Consider the following 18690-nt stretch of genomic DNA (forward strand, 5'->3'; position numbering starts at 1 on the left):
CCTCTGCAAACTGATATGAAAGTTTCAGATAGCTTCAAACTTAAGGAGTATCTCAGATCTCTGAGAGGCCATTAAATCATTATGATTTCCCTATTTCCCTAATCCTGACTTCTTAATTACTGCAGGGGTCTGAGAGAGTGAATTATTTGTGTTCTATGGTTTTCAAAAACGTGCACCAGAATTGAGATGGATGTTTATGAGGCTGAAATATTTTGGCTTTCTTTACCATACAATTGTTCTCTGGTTGGCTCTGACCTCAGCCTTCACTTGCTGTGTGAAGAAATGAGGACTGTTCCCTGTCACCTTGGCTGCCACCTTTATATCATTCCTACTGTATGTTACAATTAAATTAATATATCTACCCAGTTATTAAATTTTATAAAATTGATTAGAAATGGTAGACAATCATAGTTTTTTTTAAACCCTTACCTTCTGTTTTGGAGTCAATACTGTGTATTGGCTCCAAGGCAGAAGAGTGGTAAGGGCTAGGCAATGGGGGTCAAGTGACTTGCCCAGGGTCACACAACTGGGAAGTATCTGAGGCTAGATTTGAACCTAGGACCTCCCATCTCTAGGCCTAGCTCTCAATCCACTGAGCTACCCAGCTGCCCCCACAATCATAGTTTTAAATCTTATTCTTACTCTAAATTCAGACCACATTTTTCCTAGACTCTGTTAATCTTTCTCTTCCCCCTTACCTACCTGCTCTCTCCCCAAGTTCCTTCAAAAGCTTCATGTCAATCCCTACCCCCTCTCTTTTATTGATGTTCACAGACACTGTTCACATTTGAGGAATCATGACAGACAGGTCGACCCTCCAGGAGGGGTAGGGAATGAACTTTCCTGACACAATCCCCTCTGTGATCCTTTGGGAGACTAGTCTCCCCAATGGATCATTTAAATATAACTATCTTATACCTCTAAATCCCTTCTAGGTAAAAGTACATACAATATTACATTTTTCTAAGAGGGAAGTTAAAATAGAGATGAGAGGGGAAATATGAGAGGAAAAATACAAATATTGACTGATAGATGCATTGACAAAATGCTAATTAGGGGGAAGTCCCCTTTGGCATAAGAGTTTACATTCAGAATAAGTATATTCTACCCCCTTCAGTTCAATTCATTATGTCTCAAAGTTCATTCTGGATCTTTTGATGCAGTGTGTGGCTTCTTTAGGCATCTTTCAGCACCTTCTCCAAAAGGATCCACTTTCTTGATTTGGGGTGTTGGCAATTTCTTTTCCTGAAATTTCTCCAAAAAATTTTAAATCTTGGATTTTTGGATAATTACACAATCCACCCTGAGGAGGGTGTTGACCAACACCAGAATCACACTGGGATACATACTGAGTTATGAGATATATGAAACAATTGTCAAAAGAAAGACAAAAACCACAAATAAAAAACAAATAAAAAGCAAACATTAAATTGTGTATAAAAATAATAAGTACAGAAATGATAAAAAATAAAAATCTTTCCTGTATAAAATCCTGAGTAAAAAATAAACCTGTAACAGGTTCTTGAATCACAGACAAGGCCCAATTAAGTGACATATCTCACAAGCCTGTAGGACAATAGCAGCAATATAGCACTTTACCCATTTTCAGTCAGGACTACAAAAATTTGCAGAGAGAAGGGACTATGTTTCAGCAGCAAATGGGAAAAATCATTCCCTGGTCTAATTTTACCTTCACTGTCAGGGATAGAGGGAGCCAGGATGATAGCCAACCTGAGGTACTTGACAGAATATTGCACAAGGAGTGTGGTACAAGGAGTCCTGCATCTTAACATATGTCAAGTGCCGAAACCTCAATTCTCACACTAGGATCAAGTCCTTTCATATTGGCATAGAAGTTCAACAATAATCTCTGGATTGAATTTGGTCTGTTTTGATTTTGTGCTTGTTGGCTCTGTATATTGGCTCTTTTGTTCCTTTCTCCTGGAATTATACACAATCATTAAACAAAGTCCCATAACATTTATCAATATATGGCAGGTTTCCATATTCTAAAGCTTTGGGGTATGCATAGTTACTAGGGCTTATAGATACTGTAAACTTATACTGTAAACTTTATCCTTCAAGGCAAAAAACATTAATACTAATCTCATGTACTTCAAGTATTATCAAAGATAGGAAAAAAGAAAGAAAAATCAAATATTCTATTACAAACATAAAGAGAAAAGATAATTAAAAAAATCATAATTTCACAGTTCATATTCCATGTGACAATGTGTTAGCCAAGCAGAGGCACAACACAAAAGGTGCTCACCCAAAAATGAGATTTATATCCCTCTTAACTTGGCCAGGATCCACAGTGTGAGAACATATAGTTTTTCCACCAGGTAAAAGTCTTTTAAAAACAGTAGTACAACAACTAATACAGACTCTAAGAAGTACTAAAATCCCCAAAAGTATAGGAGCCCATTAATGACAATAGCAAACAAGCCCACTATCATTAGGATTCACATGACTTGCTGTGTGACATTTAAAAAACCTTTGAACACATGAATACTTGTCACAAGTTCTACAGATTTAGCCAACCTTTTTAACAAAGTCTATTATTACCACCATTCCAAAATTTTGTAGGAGAGAAACTAGAAAACCTCTGCATAGTTGATGAAAACTTTGTGGGTCCAAAAATGTCACCAGGAATCTAGATTATCCTGGTGAAATGGTAGAATAAGCTCAAGAGTACAAATATAATAAGCCCATTTTGAAACTACTAGACTTTACAGGAAAAATCATTCCCACCTCCTGGATGATATAACACATCACAGGGTAATTAAGCCACTTGGGAACCTCCCTCCCTCTTGGTATGAGACTGTAGCAGTGTAACAGAACTGTTTCCAATATGCTGCAACCATTTTCACATGGAGCCGAGGACTAAAAAGTGAAAATCACTTCAGATGTGTCATCCATTACATTTTCAATAAATGAGGAGATGGGAAAATACAACAGTGCTATTGCACTTTATTTCAGCTACAAATTGACCCTTAACTCTTGTTACAAACAACACAGAGGCAGACAAATGATCAGTCAGAGGTAGGGATGCTCCCAGATATCTGAAAATCACTTTGGAAGACCCATTAAAATCAACTGAAATTATTAGATAATTACATTCTCCAAAACTTTTATACAGGTTGAAACCAGTTTGATGAAGTCCATCCATCATATCTGTGTGACAATTAACAAAGGCAAAAAAGGAACAAAAGGCTGTTTATGGGCTTATTACAATGATATTCTTCTACAGTACAATCATAGGGGAGGTACAAATTAAGACAATGTAACAGAAAATTTCAATTTTGATAACATGAAGTGGTTAACAGTAAATTACATACATCATGTATTGTATTTAGAATTGTGTCACAGAGACTTCTTCAACCTGGGGAGGGGAACAAACTGAAACATTTAACATCAATAAGGCAATGAGGTCTGAAAAGGCTTAAAAATTCACCTCCAGACTCTTTGAGGTTCCTTCCCCTTCCAAGTACCATCAGTCATCTAAATCTCTTTGTCCACACCTCTGGGGTCCCCCATATTGAGGGGACTTCCTGCACTGAGTAAAGATGTTTGGGTATGAGTCTTGATTTGCCTCATTTAAATAACTATTCCTCCTATCAATATTACTATTCCTGAAACTTCTATTCCTATTTCCCTGATTTCTCTTCTTACAATTCATAATTATATGATACACTTTCCCACAAAAATAACATGTTAGTAGCTGTTTTGTGGATTCTTGTAAGGGAGCTACAACCTCTCCTTGCTTTACCTTTCCAACTGTTTTGGTCAATTCTTTTATTTCCTTCCTCAATGTTTCCTCTAAAGTAGTGTTCTCTTTATCCTTCTCTCCCTGTTTAGCAGTTAATTCTTTTATTTCCTTCCTTAATGTTTCCACTAAGTCAGTGTTCTCCTTCTCCTTTTACTTATGTCCCTCAAAAGTATAAACTGCCACTCTTTTTAAATCTTCAAAGTCCATCGTAGGCCAGTTTGGACAGATAGTCATAAAAGAATTCTTAACTACCTTACACTGTTTTTCACAAATTGCATTCTGATTTGTCTACATTCCTTTCCCTATCAAGATCCAGTTCTATATACCTTCCTCTCAGCTCAATAAGTTTATCCATAAACTGGGAGGGGTTTTCATTGTCTTCTTGCTTAAGATTTTCAAATGTAGTTCACGTACCAGGCCTATCAAAACAGGCCCTCATAGCTTTTAGCAAAGCATTTCTAGCCTGGCATAGTTGTAAGTAATCTTGCTCTGAATTTGGGTTCCATTTGGGATCTTCTGTTGGCCAATGAGTTATTTCCTCTCCCTGGGCCTGATTAACAAGAGAAAGAATCTTATTCCTTTCCCTCACTGTTAGCAAGACCTGGAGCAAATCTTCCACATAAAGCCATGTGGGATTATATGCGAAAAATGCTTTCAAACTTATTTATTAACACCATAGGCTCAGCTTCATAGGAAGATGTTTTTTCTTTGAATCTCTCAATGTCTTGTGGAGAGAAAGGTGTATGATGTCTAATATTTACTAAATATCCACATCTGTTATAGATAGGAACATCCCTTAAAGGAAAAAAAAGACATTTATTTGAATCATCTGTGGTAGCTGCTGCTTGGCCTGTGTTCTGGAGTGCAATGGAGTGGGATGTAGTGAGGCTAGTAGGGGAAGGAGGGAGAGTGGGTGAATGGAGTGGGAGGGCCTGATCAGGGGCTGGTGAGGTAGCACAAAAAGATCAGGGGTGAAGCTGGGGGTGTGGTGGAGAGGAATGGGGATGGGGCTGGGGATGAGAGGAGTAGGAAGGTTGAGATCCAGAAGAGGAGTCATAGGTAGGTGAGTGGGATCAATCAAGAGAAGAAGGGTAGGGAGAAGGATTGCCAAGAGAATAAGGTAAGTAGGGATGGTACAGGTGGGGGTAGAGGAGATGGGAAGGCTCTGGGTAGTTAGAAGAAGGAGGGTATGCATATTATGGGATGGTAAAGGAGGGTAGAGAGATAGATTGGGAGGAAAGAAGATGGGAGGGGTGGGGGATGAGCGAGGTCTGACAGGGAGAGGAACTGAAGGGTTCAAGTCCTGGTTTGGGTCAGTATGATGAGAAACCTACTCACAGGCCAGGTGGGATGATAGAGTGTGTTTCTTGCTAGACCTAATCAATGGTTCAGGAGGAGGAACTGAAGGAGTTAAGCCAGAATGGTCTGGTTCCAAAGAAAGAATGGTTTCCTCACTGGAGGGAATGGTTGATTTATCAACATAACATGCCCACAAGAGCCAGTATTTATAATCTTTAAAATCTTTGTTTTTAATGGCTAACTTCAAATCTCTTAAGATCTTGAAGTCAAAGGAGCCATATTTTGGCCAGGCAAATGACTTGTCCATCCAGGCCTTACAAAAGTTTTTAGCTTCTTTTTTTGTCATCCAATTCTCCTTAGGTAAATTAGGATCACCCCAAGAATTAAAAAGTATATTCAGGGGGGAAGCTGGGTAGCTCATGGATTTTGAGCCAGGCCTAGAGATGGGAAGTCCTGGGTTCAAGTCTAGCCTTGAACTTCCCAGTGTGACCCTGGGCAAGTCACTTAATCCCCATTGCCTAGCCTTTACCACTCTTATGCCTTGTAACAAATACATAGTATTGATTCCAAGATGGAAGGTAAGGGTTTATTTTTTTTTAAAAAGCATATTCAGGGGTGAATCTGGATGAATATTTCCTGGTTTCCTTTGATTTGTTGCAGTATTTCCCATAGTGTCAAGTCTCTCCATCTTAATCTGCCTATTTAAGCTAGTTTGAGTATTGCTAACAGGTCAGCTTAAAAAACAAAAAGTTCCTAAAACAAAATAAAACAAAAAATGGAGACACAAAGTTCTTAAGACAATGAGAGTAGGTTAAAACAGAAAGCTAATGTAAGGAAGTAATTGTTGCACAGCAATAGTAACAATAATGAATATGTATTTATTATAATTATTATTGTTTTTAATAACTAGTAATATGTATTTATTAATAGTAAATAACAACAAACAAGTGTCAATTATCAATAATAATTATTAATAATAACAGTTGGTAGTGACTAATAATAGCTTTGGAAAATTAATAATTATTGTTATTGATAGTATTATTAATACTATTGTGTTCTAAAATTATTCCTTAATATTGCATTTAATCAAATTGAATTAATTTTTGCTTTGTTCAATTTCATAAATTTTGTTTTAATTTTAATTCGATATTAATATTTAACTATTAGTAATCCATGTATTTAAATGTATTCAATCTAATACTATTATTTTGGATCACAAAGAGTAACAGGAAAGGTATTTTCTTTTAAATTTCCTGCTTTTTAAATTCTGGACAGTAGGTGGCACTCTAAGCATGTAGAGGGTAACACACATGAGGGTTTAGGTACTATTAAAAAAAAACAGGGAGTGCGAGATAAGGGGGTGAAGGGAGAGAGAAAATTCAAAAGAGAACTTCCTTGTAAAAATGCAGACTCCCCCACCCAAAAAAAGTCACGTGTTTTCAAAGTTATGGACTGTTGCGGAGGGACCTCCTATCCGCCAGTGGCTCACTTAATCAGTGCCAAAATGCACAGGACAGTAGTCTCTGAGTAGCAGGGGGGCTGTGTCACCGCTTAATTTAATCCTCAGGATTTAATTTAAGGGGTGTTGCCCTGAGCTGCATCGCATTGAAGGAAAAGGCAGCAGGCAGTCAGGAGCCCGTGTCAGCACCCTGCTGGCTATCACACCTGGGGAGAGTGCAGGGGCTGGGAAGGAGTATGAATTTTCACATATGGGAGAAAGTCAGACTATCGGGGTGGCACAAGATCCTCTCTGCGCAAAAGGCTTCCTCCCTGTTCTCCAAGCCCCAGAGAGCTCCTTAACTCAAATTCATAGCCTGGAAGGACCCCCAGGATCCATTCAAGGGTTTCCTCCTACCCCCACCCCCCACCCTGCATGGCACTAGGCTGAGCTAAGTGCCCCTAGGACCATAAGTCCTGTTGGGTCCTAAAAATCCACTTGATGCTGTATGGGCAAAAAGGCTCCTCCACCCCTATTCAAGATGAAAGAAAAAAGAGGGGAGTGGGGAGGAAGATGCCACATGGGAAGGAGCTTCTCTCACCAATCTGATGTGATCTCATGGGGGGGAAAGAGCAGCCTGTTTCCTCTCTCAGCCAAGGTTCATTGCATATGAAAGCAGACTTGCAAACTTAAACCCCTTTTCTCTCTCTGAACCCCTCTGCTGTACTAAAAAAAACATGAAACTGTCTCTGAAGAAAAGTAAAGGTCCTAAAACACCAATGTTGGTTGCCAAGCTGTTACAATTAAATTAATATATCTACCCAGTTATTAAATTTTATAAAGTTGATTAGAAAGGGTAGATAATCATAATTTTAAATCTCATTCTTACTCTAAATTCAGACCATGTTTTTCCTAGCCTCCATTAACCTTTCTCTTCCCCCTTACCTGCCTGCTCTCTCTCTCTGAGTTTGTTCAAAAGTCCCAGTTAGACCCTGCCCCCTCTCTTTTATTGATGCTCAAAGATGCATTTGAGGAATCTTGATGGACAAGTTGACCTTCCAGGAGGGGGAGGGAATGAACTTCCCTGACACATGTACTTTTAATGACCAGACTGACAGTGATGGATAAGTAAAGCCCTTGAAAAAGATGCTTTCCTCTGAGGTCCAAGAGAAGAAAATGAACAGAGGAAAGCAGTAAAGGAGTATGAGTATTCAATCAACAAAGTGTATGCATTACAGGCTTGTAACTGAAATAAAACATAGCCAGTTGGGAGAGACTTGGTAGGAGGTGTTTGTAAATTTAACTTAAGTGTGTGCCTGAGTACATAGTTTTGGAGGCCCAAACTGATTGAAAATGATTTGATCAGCCACTTTCCCACAGAAGAGGTGGTGATGATATAACTCAAATAATCAAATTGATCCATAACCACCTAAGAGTTTAGGCTAACCCCTTCCATTGTTGGAGCATTGAAGGAATATGGATGAATGTGCTATCAAACATGGTTGATCAGTGGTTTTGCTAAAGTGTATTTTTTTGTTTGTTTTGTTAAATCTTTGTTCCAAGAGAAAACTCAATATTCAGAAATAAATGTGGTATTTAAAAAGGGGCATACATAGAAATAAAAATATCTAGTCTAACTAGCCACATGGAAAAAGCAAGGTGATAAAGAATGCCTACTGTCCAAATTCTAGCACGTAGTTAGATGGACAATCTATAGAGTTTGTGTGTGTGTGTGTGGGGGTGGTGGTGGATGTGTTTTGAGAGGAAATTGCAAATGGACAGTGAGTTGATGGGGCAGCTAGGTGGCTCAGTGGATTGAGAGCCAGCCCTAGAGAAGGGAGTTCGTGGGTTCAGATGTGGCCTCAGACACTTCCAAGTTGTATGACCCTGAGCAAGTCACTTAACCATAGTTGGCTAACCCTTACCACTCTTCTGCCTTGGAACCAATACACAGTATTGATTCTAAGATGGAAGATGAGGGTTTAAAACAAAATAAAACAGAACAATGAGTTGAATGAACCTAGAATTAAATAGAGAAATGGATAGAAAGCCTTTGGGAAACTGCAAAGTCCTTTTTAATGACCCTTAGCTTCTCCATTAAAGCAAAGGCCATCTTTTTCTAAACTCTATTCATGCTGCTGTATGGCTACATTTCATGAACTACTATAACTTCCAAAGAATTAAAAATGAGTGCCACCCAGGACAATGGAGGTATATGGTGGATATGAACAAGCTACAATACATAATAGATAAGAAACTACAAAGACCACAACAAGAGATGCCATTAAAGGAGAAAGGCTAGAGAGGGAGAAGAGAAGGAAGGGAAGGAGATGATTTGGATCTTATAATTTTGGAAAACATGTTGAAAATTGTTATTACATGTAATTGGGAAAATAAAATATTATTTTTGAACAAAAAATAATAGACTAGTCCTGTGAAGAGAGGGCAGGATAACTGATAACATGTGCTCTATTGGCACCCCTCTTATTATCAGGAGAAATGGAGGAAGGCCTCCAGTACACTGGACCGATCCCCTGAGAAAAACTTATAGGAGGACACAGACAAGAGTTCCATAAGATGAACAGAAATGATGGGTTATAGTTTGCACCACTGAAGGGAATGTATACATCCATATGATAAAGGAATCCATTTGAGTATTTTGGGGATGTGGTAGGAAGAGATGGGACATAAACAGCTAGGAACTCCATGAGTACAATTCAACCCTAAAGGAATTCTTTCAAAACTTATTATCCTTATATGACTTGTTCATGACTGATGTTTGAAATTCTGCTTACCCTAGATTAGTTCATCAGTAAGAGGCACCAGCTCTTTGAGAGGCAGTGAGTGCAGCCCAGTGGAGAGTACATAGACATGGAGTTGTGAAAACCTGGGTTCAAATTACCCCTCAGATAAATATTGTGTGACCCTGGGCCAATCATCTCTCTCTCAGCTTCAGTTTCATCTGCAGATAATCTGGAGATAATAAGAGTGCCTATATGACACAGACTTGCTGCGATGATCAAATGGAAAAAATCTAAAGGGTGCTCTGCAAACCTTAAATTGCTATACAAATGTCAGCTATTATTATAATTTGTCTACCTAAAACCCAGTCTTTAACTGCCTTAGGTCACCTAGAAACAGTCTATAACTTTAGTAGAGCTGACCATTTGGGTTCTCATCATAAATGTAGGTTCATTTTCCAGAACCAGTTGAAACTCAGTGGTGGTTATAAGGTTGAAGCACATCTACTTGTACACTTTTTTTTGTGAACAAGTATTCACTAGTGGTTTATATATGATCCACAAACCCAGTAACTAGCTTAGAGGTGAATATGGGTTGATCTCTGTTCCCTGAAATCCTGGACTAGCCAGCCACTGGAAGGCTGATGCTGATAATAATCACCTGGATGTCTGTTCTAGTTCAATGCAGTGCACCACTGGGCTATCCCTGATCTGAGCAGCCCTTGGGATATTGGGTTATATTGGGATCAGTCCTAGGGTATAAAAATTCCAGGGAATATTGTTTTTGGTTGGACCTGCCTTGTCACTCTACAAGTGACTTGGGCTACTAGTAATTTTCAGACTGAGGGTATATGAGAGTTACCACTAAACCAGAGAAGGTCCCCTCATCCCTACAGGTCCACGGTCAAGACCACACTTACAGTATGGATCAAAGTTCAGAGCATTCTAGCTACTGGGGATGGATAAGGAGCCATTCATCTGGTTTAGTCCTCCATTAGTCTGATGCTACACTGGACTTATGAGAAGCAGCGGTGGACCAAGACAAAAGGTGAGAATAAGGCTGTGTTCTGTGGTTACAGAAGCCTCGGCTAGTGGCTGGGCCCCAGTTCCAGGCCTTCCTGAAGCAGCACTGCCCTATTATCGCAGAAACATTCTACCCTACATTCTGGTGTTTCGAAGGGAGGCTTCAAACCGTCCTCCGAGTCTTTGTGCAGTCTCGGCCTCCTGTCTCTTACTGGAGGTGAGATTTGAGGGGTGGGAGAAAGGCTTAAAAAAAGGGGGGGAGCTCTGTTTATCTATCTGACCCCATCTGATTCCCCTCTGGGCTACGTATGCAATTAGGGCAGTGAGTGGCACATATGCCAAAAAGGGTATGCAGAGCCCCCTCTGTGGGCATGCCTGTAGTCAGAATTCATTATTAGAAAGCCAGAGGGACTCAGGGTAGAGCTGTTTCCCTCCCCCTCTTCGTGTACCTGAGGACATTCCTCCCTTCCCCTGCCCCTCTGCCCAGCAGCCCAAAGGGAGAGCTTCCTCCCTCCTGTCTGGGTTAGGGGGAGGGAGGGGATGGGGAGCAGATGGGCACAGCATTCCATCCCTAAAAGGCTCACCATCACCAATCTAGGGTAAAACTCAAGCACAAAAAGTGCCTTTACACTACAAAGAGTAGTCAGCCCTTGGTCTCTCCCTCTTGCCATCATTCCACTTTCTCATTCATTTTGTGATTATGGACAAAACCTCTTTGGGAATTTGTAGTTCAGTGGTGTCCAACTGAAAGATAAGACCTCTGTGACAGCATATTAACTTAAGACTACAAGCTAATGATGTATGTTACATTTTTATTTATTTTGTTAAATATTTCCCAATTACACTTTAAATCTGGTTCCTGCCATATTTGGGAGTTTTGCTGCTCCAACCTCCATGCTACTAAATAAAAAACACTAAAGTTGGTCATTTTTACTAACTTAGCCTTGGGATTCTGAGGTAGGGAAAGATAGTTTATATCAAATAGGTTTGGACCTGGGGTGTTAACAGGGTTCTTGGAACAGAAGTACAGAAATCCCAAGACATGCTTCTGTATACACCCTTCCACAGTGAGGTACTCCAGACACCTGATGGGGGACAGCTCCTGTTAGATTGGGCCGAAGAACCTGAGAATAGCCAATATCCTAACCCTGTCAACCGGCCCACTGTGCTACTGCTCCCAGGCATCACAGGCAGCAGCCAGGAGACCTATATCCTCCACCTAGTATACCAGGCCACTCTAGATGGCTACAGGTAAGAATGGTAATTGAGGGTGGCTGGCAGGTATCTGAGTAGTTCAGGATGGAGAGAGAGATAGAGGGAAGGGCAGATTTCACTGAAAAGATGCTGGGAGGGATCTGCTACTAGAAGATGGAAACAATTCTGGGAATTTTAGATCTGGGTCCCTTGTGACTAGGATCTCTACATCACCCCCCCGCCCCCAAAAGGAATAACATCCTTCTATGGTGGGTCTGACTGAAATGTGATTGTTTCTGCTATAGGACTGTTGTGTTTAATAACCGGGGCTGCCGTGGGGAAGAACTGCTGGTGAGTTCCATCCCCTTTTCAAGTACTAAGTTCTCACCCCTTTGATCCCATCATCCTCAGCAGTCTTGTAGCCTTTGGCCTTGTCTCCCTAAAGACCCTGCAACTATCTGCCCTCATTCTCCTTTTCCACCTTGCCTGAGTTATCTTGCCTCTTGGAGTTCTGTCCCTTTCTGTCAATTCCTATCTTTGAGTAACACTATTTGTCCTCAGACCCACAGGGCCTTTTGCGCTGGTAACACAGAGGACCTGGAGGTAGTTGTGAATCACATAAAGGACCAGTATCCACAGTCCCCACTGCTGGCTGTAGGAATCTCACTAGGAGGGTAAGAGCCAACTGGGTTGTTAGAAATGACTTGAAATTGCAGTCCTTCCTTAACAACAAATCTCTATCCCTTCTTTCATTTATACCTCCAATAAGCTCTGGCCCTGCTTCCTTAACATTATCTTCCTGAGTTGGCCCAACTCTCAGCTATTATTCCTTTTCCCTTCCCTAAAAGAATCATTGGTGTAGGCCTTCCATTATCTCCTTTTTTGGTGATTACCAGCTTCAGATGACAACTGAGTCTAGCCCTTTCCCTCCCCTCTCCCTTCATGGTTCTGATTCTAGTCTCTTGTAGGGTCTTGGTGCTGAACCATCTGGCACACACAGGTAATGCAGCAGGGCTGGTGGCAGCACTGACCCTGTCTGCATGCTGGGACTCCTTTGAAACCACACGCTCCTTAGAGACACCACTCAATGCACTGCTCTTCAACCAGCACCTCACAGCTGCACTCTGCCGATTTGTGGGACGGTAGGGCAGTTATGGGGTGGGAAAATGGAGGAAATGTCAATTAAGTCCAAATTGTATGTCTTTTTGCTATTGAAAAAAATAAAAGCAGGTCTGGGTGGTAGCCAATATGGGAGAGGGATAATTGGTAAGGCTGGAACTAGGGAAAGATTCCTGGAGACTAGAGATGTAACTGTTCCCCTGACACAAACACTCTACTACAGACACAGGAAAGCAATTGAAGAGAAACTGGATGTGGACTATGTGCTTAAGGTAAAGAACCAACACCCAACTTGGCCCCAGTCCCTTAGCATCCTTCTCCACTGTCACTGCTAAGCTCAACTCTGTCCCTGTCAGGCCCGAACAATCCGACAGTTTGATGAGCGCTATACCACACTGGCCTTTGGCTATAAAGACTGTGATACCTACTACCATTCAGCAAGCCCTGGAGCCAAGGTGGAAGCAATCTGCATCCCTGTGCTCTGTCTCAATGCAGCAGATGACCCATTCTCCCCACCTCAAGGTGAGTCCCTTTGTCCTTAGCATTGAGAGAGGGTACCATGATATAAGGGATAGTGCTGGAGAGTCAAAAAAACTGGGATTAAAACCTTGCCTTAGACACTTGTTTATAGGGTGACCCTGGACAAATAACAACCTCTGCAGCTTTTTCCTCATCTGTAAAATGAGAATCACAATAGCACCCATTATAGGATTGTCATGAGGCTCCAATGAGGTTGGCAAAATGACTTGCAAACTTTACAGTGATATGTGTTAGCTATAATTCTTCAAATTCCGGGGGAAACTGACCCTAGGGCTTAGCTTAGGGGGCTAGGGTAAAGAGCTTTCATAAAGCCTCTAGCTCCTGATTTAGCTCTCCCTTCCCCCCCACTCCCAGCTTTCCCACTACAGGCTGCTACACACTTGCCAAATGTTGCACTGCTGATTACATCCCGGGGTGGCCACATCGGTTTCTTGGAGGGGCTGATCCCATGGCAGTACTGTTACATGAGCCGCCTCTTTCACCAGTATGCTGCTGCTGTCTTCCAGCATGCAGAGGAACTGCAGGCCGTCAGCAAAACCCTACCTTCCGAGGAAGGCCAAGGGCTGACAAGACTCCTAGGAGAAGAGCCATAGATCTCAGCTCAGCTTCCCCTCACTTAATAAACCTTAACTTTTACCTGTCTGACTCAGTGAGGTCCCTTCTCCCCTTATAGCTAGGAATAACCCACACTTAATATTTAGAGTCAGGCTGGCTTGCTGTGGGCCAGGTGTGTCTGCCTTCTGCTCAGACACTCAGAATACCCTCTCCATCTTCCTACCATTTTCTGTAAACTTCTCCATCCTTGTTCATATAACTGTTTTGGCTGGGCTTCTTTCACACAGGCAGGGAGATGCTAGGTAATGGCCAGTGCTATTAGAGACTGGAAACCAACCATACTCTCTGGGGTGAGAACATGTCCCTTCTGATAAAACCTAAGACCTTCAGTTCAGAATTGCCCTAGTTTGAAGGTGATGACATCCCCCACATAATAACTAGGAAGAAGTGACAGAATTCAGGATATCTGGAGGTGTTGAGCCCTTGTGTCTCCAAGACTGCTGACCCTCTTTCTCTACCCTTTTCCTCCTTCTAGTGTGGGCTGATAATTAGTACACACTCAAGGTCCTATAGATAAACCTGATTATTTCCTTTCCCTGTTGCCCCTGTTTACCCACACTCCTACTTGTTTCATTTTAGGCCATAAGTCTCCCCTTCTGTGAATGAAAATTTGACATAATAAAAAACCTATTGTTGAGGCATTACTGGTCCGCTAATTCTTTTGTGAAACCTCCAAGTCCCATAACATTTGTTAAGGACTGGGACACTGATTTAATCTCAGTGGCAAATGAACAAGAGCTGCATGGAAGAGAAGGGATGTTCACTCCTTCACCAAGCAGCAAGAGGGTGATGAGCCTCTCAAACAAAGTGGGGGGAATACAGCCACCAAGGCTTCAGTCAATCTTCACATTGTTGAGGGGAAAAGGCTGGCTGGCTCCTGACTGGCAGGGGCTGGGCAGCATCCAGACTCTAGGTGAGGTGTGGACAGCTGTCACATTTTCCAGTCCTTACAGGAACGGTTTCAGCTCTGCTCTTGGAAGGAGTGGTACCTCAGAATTGTTGTCTTAGCTGAAATGAGAGGAACCCTGTATACCAAGGGCAAAGAGCAGGGCAGCATTCAGCCTTTAGATGGGGTGGGGGCCACTATCACATTCCTTGTCTTCTTGGGGTGGCTTCAGTTCCAGTGGAATTAGTGGTACCCTAGGCCTTGACTAGCTCTGGTCTTTTCAGTGTCCAGGGTCCTGATCCCCCAGGAAACAAGGAAGGCTAGAGAAAGCCTGGGAAGACACTCTGAAGCAGCAGGATGGCCAAAATGATGAGCCCAGCACACAGCAGCAGCAACAACCACACAGGGACACTCCCTAGGAGAAAGTCCAGAGAATAGGCACAGAGTACTCAAATCTAAAGCAAGAAACAAAGTAGCCCAGCTTCCTTTGGGGCAGACAGCACATGCTGAGAAAATGATGAAGCTTCCAAGAAATGATGCTATACTCTCCCATTCCCCCCCCCCCCTCCACTTTTGCTTCTAGTTTTTCACATCCCTACCTCCCCAAAACTCACGCCGAATGGGCAAGAGATGCAGTTGGCATCGGCTGTCCACAGCCACAGAGAATAATGCTGCTTCATGAGACCCCAGCAACTCTCGGCCACGTCCCTGCTCTGGCATGAAGACCACATCTGTCACTACAATGCCATGAGCCTCTCGAAGATAGTAGAGGCGCTGGGGAGAAAAGGACAGAAGCGGTCATGAAGGTCATAAGTACAGCTTTGTCCCCTCCCACAGGCAAACATATATGCTTTCTCTCCATATGCTAGGCTGGTCTCTCCCACAGACAAGAGATAGAACAAACATACCCCATTCCCACTCTTTAGGACTTTGTCTGTTTTCCTTCTTTCCCTCTTGATATTCATGCAATCCCAACTGCCATCCAATCCTACCCAGTTACCTACCTGAAGGGAAAAAGAGATGTAGATGGCAACAGAGCCAGTGACGGTACCCAGGCCTAAGAACGTGCCCGATTCACTGCAAAAGCATAACTTTTATCAATCTCATGCCATCTTCAGAGATCTTCACCCCTTTCTACTCAGGACCCCACTCCCAGCTGTTAAATTTCAATGTCTACCAACCTTATTACCAGTTCATACCTGACACTGAGGCAGGAAATGACCTCGTTACCGCAAGGCTGGGTCCGAAGGGGCAGGAAATTATGGCCATCCCAGGCTGTAAGGTAGCAGGGTGGTGGCCGGCGCAGGCGCTTGTGGGGAATCTGCACTGTGAAGAGCCGCAGCCCAGCAGGCTGGTCTGGCACCCACCCAAACCTGGGGGCCAGGGGTGGTGCTATTCAGATCCCCACAGAGTTCCTCTTACCCTCTTCTCTCAATGGATTGAAAAGTTCTATTTTCAGGGACCAACGATGATTCCCAACCCAACTCTCCCCAGCTGTGTTTTTTTAGGGGGGTTCTATGTGTAATGAATCAATTTCCGACTCTTCTTTGATCTTTCCCTCCCTTTATGCAGAATCTTCCTTTATTTACCCTCCCTCTCAAGCCCTCACACCTGCAAGCTTGATAACGGTAAGGTGTGTCTGGTAAAGGAGGCAAGTTTTCATCCCAACGCAACCCTGTCACCAGCTGATCTCTCTGCCAAACACAAGCTTTAAAATCCCAGCCTGTTGTCACCATCTGATGGAGAAGCAGAAAGGAGGTCATGGAAGGACATTAGTGAGACACATTTACTGGACAAGATGAACTTCCATGTCTTTTCATGTTTCCTTTCCAATATCCTCACCTTGTCACCAGGGCCCAAAGCCAAGTCTTCAATCTCTCCCTCATGAGCTTTAAACTCCAGAACCTTCTCAAGGCTAGGCACCTGCAGCCAAAATCACAAATCTATACTTAGACCAATGATCATGGCCTGGCCAACTTATTCTATTTCAGGGCCTAATAAGCTGGCTTCCTCTTCCCACTCAGTCCCTGAATCTCAGAGGCTGTTCTCGGGATTTAACCAATAAATTCATCAAGGACTCATTCCAAACTCTCTTACAATTTAGGCTTCACCCCATCCCCACACTTGCCTGTCCCCAGAAACCCTCACCTGCCAAACACGAACAAAGCCATCAGTGCCCCCAGTGGCAAGCAAGGTATTGTCATGGTTAAAGCACACAGTCTTCTGCAGTGGGTCAGAGCCAAAGTCCGTCTGCACAGACTGCAAGTTCTCCACATTCAATTCCACCCCCTCTTGCTGAGTTGATGCCCCAGTTTCTTGTGTTTCAGTGGTGGTTACTGTCCCCTTCCTTTGTCGTGGACCTTCCTCCTGAGAACCTGCAATTCACAAACTGTGATTCTAGATTTCTCCAGTTCTACCTGGATGTTCTCTGAAACTTCTAAGATATACTGTGGGAGAAGGGTAGCAGTAGTGTAGCTTTGTATTAATTAATTATCTGGTTCTCCTCAGAGGGTCCAGAGTAGGAGCAGTGTGAGAGAAGTCAAGAGGAAGATTCACTAGAGCCTCTCCAGCTTGGCGAAGTCTGAGATGACTTTCTCACCTGCATTGTCTTGCTTGTCACTGGTCTCCTGATCTTGGGGACTGAACTGAAGGAGTTGACAGCTAGCATCCTGCCCTGCAGCAAGAATATTGCCTGCAAGGGCAAGGTTCATGGTAGCCTTAGTCTCTGTGTCATGGGAATGCAGCAAAGAGGCACTCAAAGCCCCACCAATCCGTTCCAGTTGCAAAAAGTGCTGTGGAAATAGAACAAGTTGAGGTCTGCTCAGCTGGCACCCAGAACAGCCTCAAGGGGCAAGGTGTTTTAAATCTCCTAGTACTATTAAGGTTCATTTTCAATCAAAGTCTCTGGAAATACCACTTCCTGGCAAACCTCTCTAAGAGAGGCTGTCTCCTTCAACTGAATATGGAGTTTTGTAAAAGCTGGAAATCCCCAGAGACTAATCTCTTAAAACTTCAGAAGGGAACCTTTAACCTGGTTTCATATATTTCCCTCACGGGTGTGAAGGAAGTAGAGAAATTTTAGTCCTGCTTAGGAAGACTGTTGACAGTGAAAAACCACAGCAGGGATTGCAGACGCTCTACTTTGAACCTTGCTAGGCAACTGATGGGGACAGGGGCACATGAGTGACTTATGGGCGAGAAGAGACAATGAAGGGGAGAGAAGAAGCGACAGGTTTGAGCAACACTGAGTGAGGGATCTATCAGGCTTGGGGTCTCTGGCAGAACGTCATATTAGACATGTTGGGGAAACACCAGGGACCTCTAAAACACAAGAGACAAAAGGGCCACCGGAAAGCGAGTGGGAGGAGAGGGTTCCCGGGGTGACACTGGGCAAGGAAGCCCGTGACTGAGGGGAAAGGGGATGGTGGTTGGGGAGGCGGGGTCAGGGCATGGAGTCCCCTTCTCGCCAGGCTGGGGGCTCACCACTCCATTCTTGATGCCGGTCTTGGCGGCGCCGCCCCCGCCCGCAGTAATAAGGAGGCCGGCGCTGGGCTCGACCCGCAGCGCATACAGCGGGAACGGCGCCCGGTACAGCTCTGGCGCCCGGCGCCGTCCCATCGTCTGATCCACGCGGCTCACAGGGGGGGCATGCCTGGGAGCCGCTTGCTTACTCAGGCCACCCTAGTCGTCTCCGCACGGCCTCAGTTACAGGCCCAGATCTGATCCAGGTCCAGCAGCTTCCCCTTCCCACAGCCCAGCGAGACCAGGATCCAAACTCCTGAACTACGCAAGCGCGCCCAACCCACAGCCTTTCTAGAGCAGGCGCAGGGTGACAGTACACGTCAGCACAGTCGGAACGCTGTTCGCCGAGACGTGGGTCACGTGAGCAAAAGCAACGCGTTATGAGGCTCCTCTGTACGCCGACGTGATCCGGCCACCTCAGTGCAGAGTACCGGAAGTCTCGTTTGCACCATAATGACTGACCTCTGATATCTATGGTTCCGGTACAGTTCCGTGCCCGAGACCATGGGATTGGGAGCGCGCGTTCTCGCGAGAAGACCCA

At 43.5% G+C, this 18690-nt stretch overlaps 2 protein-coding genes and 1 non-coding gene across 10 annotated transcripts in view; 1 reads left to right on the forward strand and 2 right to left on the reverse strand.

Moving 5' to 3' along the window:
• Positions 1-16715, forward strand: part of ABHD1 (abhydrolase domain containing 1) — a 19913-nt gene extending 3198 nt beyond the window's left edge. For 2 of the 4 annotated variants that reach the window (XM_001380330.4, XM_056813179.1), the window contains 8 exons: positions 10330-10490; positions 11342-11524; positions 11773-11818; positions 12029-12141; positions 12436-12609; positions 12810-12858; positions 12943-13108; positions 13481-13762. In XM_001380330.4, coding sequence (XP_001380367.1) covers positions 10330-10490; positions 11342-11524; positions 11773-11818; positions 12029-12141; positions 12436-12609; positions 12810-12858; positions 12943-13108; positions 13481-13719 — 1131 coding nt within the window. In that variant the 3' untranslated portion in view covers positions 13720-13762. Of the gene's footprint in view, positions 1-10329; positions 10491-11341; positions 11525-11772; positions 11819-12028; positions 12142-12435; positions 12610-12809; positions 12859-12942; positions 13109-13480; positions 13763-14911; positions 15553-16199 lie in introns of those variants that run through there. The other 2 variants (XR_008915465.1, XM_056813181.1) reach the window with 2 other exon arrangements.
• PREB (prolactin regulatory element binding) lies at positions 11066-18635 on the reverse strand. Of its 5 annotated transcripts, none has more exons than XM_056813178.1 (9): positions 18612-18635; positions 17227-17419; positions 16776-17002; positions 16470-16550; positions 16239-16363; positions 15827-16000; positions 15632-15704; positions 15227-15401; positions 11066-15042 (listed from the first exon to the last, which is right to left on the reverse strand). In XM_056813178.1, exons 2-9 carry the CDS (start codon positions 17336-17338, stop codon positions 14948-14950), a joined length of 1062 nt encoding a protein of 353 aa, XP_056669156.1. In that variant the 5' UTR covers positions 17339-17419; positions 18612-18635; the 3' UTR covers positions 11066-14947. The 5 variants fall into 5 exon arrangements, with proteins under 5 accessions (XP_056669156.1, XP_001371101.1, XP_016277562.1 ...); XM_001371064.4 differs by lacking the exon at positions 18612-18635 and adding an exon at positions 18111-18585 and having other exon boundaries at positions 15242-15401; XM_016422076.2 differs by lacking the exon at positions 18612-18635 and adding an exon at positions 18111-18526.
• On the reverse strand, positions 15401-15463 carry MIR12311 (microRNA mir-12311). Its single transcript, NR_162841.1, has one exon. It is a non-coding gene; the product is annotated as a microRNA mir-12311 (primary transcript).
• Positions 18636-18690: the final 55 nt, after the last annotated feature.

The sequence above is a fragment of the Monodelphis domestica genome, chromosome 1 (genome assembly GCF_027887165.1).
Source record: "Monodelphis domestica isolate mMonDom1 chromosome 1, mMonDom1.pri, whole genome shotgun sequence".
Taxonomy (NCBI): domain Eukaryota; kingdom Metazoa; phylum Chordata; class Mammalia; order Didelphimorphia; family Didelphidae; genus Monodelphis; species Monodelphis domestica.